The 3090-nt window shown below is 36.0% G+C and overlaps 1 protein-coding gene across 1 annotated transcript; it reads left to right on the forward strand.

Annotated features, from left to right (window-relative positions):
- The first annotated feature begins 1410 nt into the window (after positions 1–1410).
- LOC127101101 (probable carboxylesterase 12) lies at positions 1411–2728 on the forward strand. The gene has a single exon (XM_051038428.1). The coding sequence runs from the start codon at positions 1588–1590 to the stop codon at positions 2530–2532; it is 945 nt and encodes a 314-aa protein (XP_050894385.1). The 5' UTR covers positions 1411–1587; the 3' UTR covers positions 2533–2728.
- The last annotated feature ends 362 nt before the right edge of the window (positions 2729–3090 follow it).

Consider the following 3090-nt stretch of genomic DNA (forward strand, 5'->3'; position numbering starts at 1 on the left):
TTGAATTGTTTTTTTTTGTTATTTTCTTAATCGAAACATCAAACCCCTTCATTGTTACTATCGTTTGGTTAAAAACATTCAAGAAGGTACGACTCGAGTGTCGCTTTCGTTTTACTACATTTTTAGTTCTTATTTTTGACCCGTGCGCGCCAACGGATCAGGAAGTAGGAAAGTCCATGTGACTTGAGACAAACTATGTGATCCCAAAAATGCAGGTGGTTAACATTACTTCCTTGATTGAGTGGAACTTAGCCACAATGCTAAAACTCGTTTGGAACTTGTAGGCAAAAGCTGACAAACTCTTGGTCAAATGGGCTGATGAATATTATATAAAAGAAGGGAACATAATGCAATGGCAAGGCCCAGCCTGTTGCTATTGGATGCTCACGAGAATTTTGAAGTGTAGAGACCTAGTTATCCAAAAACAAGACTGGGATGAAGTTGTGACACAAGGAAAATACAAGACTGCAATTAGGTACAAGAAGATAAGATGAGAAAAGGAACAAGTCAATTGGAAAAGAATCCTATTCACAAGTTGGGCCAAGCCAATGAAAAAATTTACTCTTTGGTTAACTCTTATGGAAAAGTTACCCCACGAAGGACATACTACTTAAGTTTGGAGTGAGGACCGATAATGTTTGCAGCTTCTGTCAATAGGCCGAAACAATCAACAATTTGTTCTTTGAATGCAGAATAACAAGCAAATTTTTTGAAGAAATTCTATGCAGGATTGGTTTCACTAGAAATAGTACAAACTGGACTGAGGAAAAAGAGTGACTGGTTAGGAAAACCATGATGAAAGGCTGGCGAAGACAAGTTCTAAAAGTGGTTGCTGCTGAAACAGTTTACTCTCTATGCAAAGCTAGAAATGAAGTAGTTTTCTCATAGGTGCCAATAGATCCTAACATCACAACAACCATTATGATCAACATTGTTATGAGACGCACCATATTTAAGAAACTTATTGAGCTTGCTAGGATAGAAACTGAGTATTGAATAATTAGAGTTGTTTTATTCGTTTGTATCTTAAACTCAGATTGGCTCTGCATCTGTAAGGATTGGTTTGTATTAATTGTTTTTAAAATAAAAAATTATTTTCTCTCAAAACAATAAACAAATATATATATATATATATATATATATATATATATATATATATATATATATATATATATAAGATTGGAATTTTAGCCGCGTGATTCACGCCACTAATATATTTCAATTATCTTGAGAGATTTTTAACCATATTTGCAAGATATTATTTGATTTACCAAAAAACAAGAAGATAATTGATGAAAAAGATAAGGAATCTTTTATATCCTAATTATTTTTATTATTTATGTAATAATACCCGGACAAAATTACTTTAAAAATTTAATTAAAAAAATAAATTAGTGTCACTAAACAAAATGAGTAGGTGCGCAAGTTTAACGGGACACCACCAACTCAAAATTTGTCTATGTGGCTATAAAACCAAACTATTTCTTTGTTAATCTCATTACCCATTTCTTCTCCGTCCTCTTAATAATACAGTAATTCATAAACCCTTTTACACTGCACACAACAACGACAACAACAAGAACAACCATGGACGATGAAATTGCCTTTGATCTACCTCCATTCATGAAAGTATTCAAAAACGGTCGTGTTGAGAGGCTTATAGGTGAAGAGGTTGTTCCTGCATCTCTTGATGCAACCACCAACGTTGAATCCAAAGATGTTATAATCTCCAAAGAAGATAACATATCAGCGAGGCTTTACATTCCCAAAACCAACTACCCACCAACCCAAAAACTCCCTGTTTTTGTTTACATCCATGGTGGTGCTTTCTGCATCGAAACCCCTGCCTCGCCTAATTACCATAACTACCTTAACTCTGTTACTTCACTGGCTAACGTAATTGGTGTGTCTGTTCATTATAGAAGAGCACCGGAACACCCTGTTCCTGTCGCTCATGAAGATTCATGGCTTGCACTCAAATGGGTCGCTTCACATGTTGGTGGAAAGGGCTCTGATGAATGGTTGAATAAGTTTGCAGATTTTGAGAAAGTGTTCTTAGGTGGTGACAGTGCTGGTGCTAATATTGCACACTATTTGGGTATTCGGGTTGGGAAGGAAAATCTGGGTGGTGTGAAACTTGAAGGGGGTGTTTATCTTCATCCTTATTTTTGGGGTGTGGATCCAATTGGGTCTGAATCGGCTCGAGGTGAATTTGTTGAAAAGGTTCATAATTTATGGCGATTTTCATGTCCAACCACGACTGGATCCGATGATCCGTTAATTAACCCGGAAAAGGATCCGAATTTGGGGAGTTTGGGTTTTAAGAGAGTGCTTGTTTGTGTTGCTGAGAAAGATTTGTTGAAGGATAGAGGTTGGTATTACAAAGAGTTGCTTGATAAAATTGGTTGGGGTGGTGTTGTGGAAGTTGTTGAGACAAAGGATGAGGATCATGTTTTTCATATGTTCAACCCAACCTGTGAGAATGCTGCGGATTTGCTTAATCGAGTTGTTTCCTTCATCAATAAGGCTTGAAAATGGCATGTTACCAAATAAGGGTGGAATGGAAGTGGAATAGTACTAGAGCTCCTTTAGGTTATGCATTCCCTTTTGCTGTACTCTATTCTATGTCTAGTGAAGACAAGTATTTTGGTTGTGTACTTCCACTGTTGTTTTTGTTGTCATACACCAACTGTTATCACGGAATAAAAACTAGTCATTTGGTTCAGAATTCTTCGATGGTCACTTTGAAGTGTACATTTTTTTTCCTATCCAAATAAAAATCTACATATAGGGACATCGGATTTCCCTCTCAGCCTTGCGTGTTAAATTTGGACAAGGAATAATCGTTACTGTCGCGTTCAATAATATTTAGGAAACTAAAAAGAATACTTTCATCCTTAAATGTAAGCGCAACATGTAATTGGACGGTGAAATATAGGAGAAGAAAAATGGATTTGTTAAGAGGAACATGTGTGTTTTAGAAAAGATTTTAGATTTAATTACTGTCATATTTCTATTAAATTTGAGGATGTTCTGAACTGGTTTAGGATTCCTTATGGTATTTGGTGGGACAAACGCACCAACAATATT

This window comes from Lathyrus oleraceus, chromosome 7 (assembly GCF_024323335.1).
Source record: "Lathyrus oleraceus cultivar Zhongwan6 chromosome 7, CAAS_Psat_ZW6_1.0, whole genome shotgun sequence".
In the NCBI taxonomy this organism is placed as follows: Eukaryota; Viridiplantae; Streptophyta; class Magnoliopsida; order Fabales; family Fabaceae; genus Lathyrus; species Lathyrus oleraceus.

Coding starts and splice junctions, on each gene's coding strand:
- LOC127101101 (XM_051038428.1), top strand. CDS start 1,588: ATGGACGATGAAATTGCCTTTGATCTACCTCCATTCATGAAAGTATTC.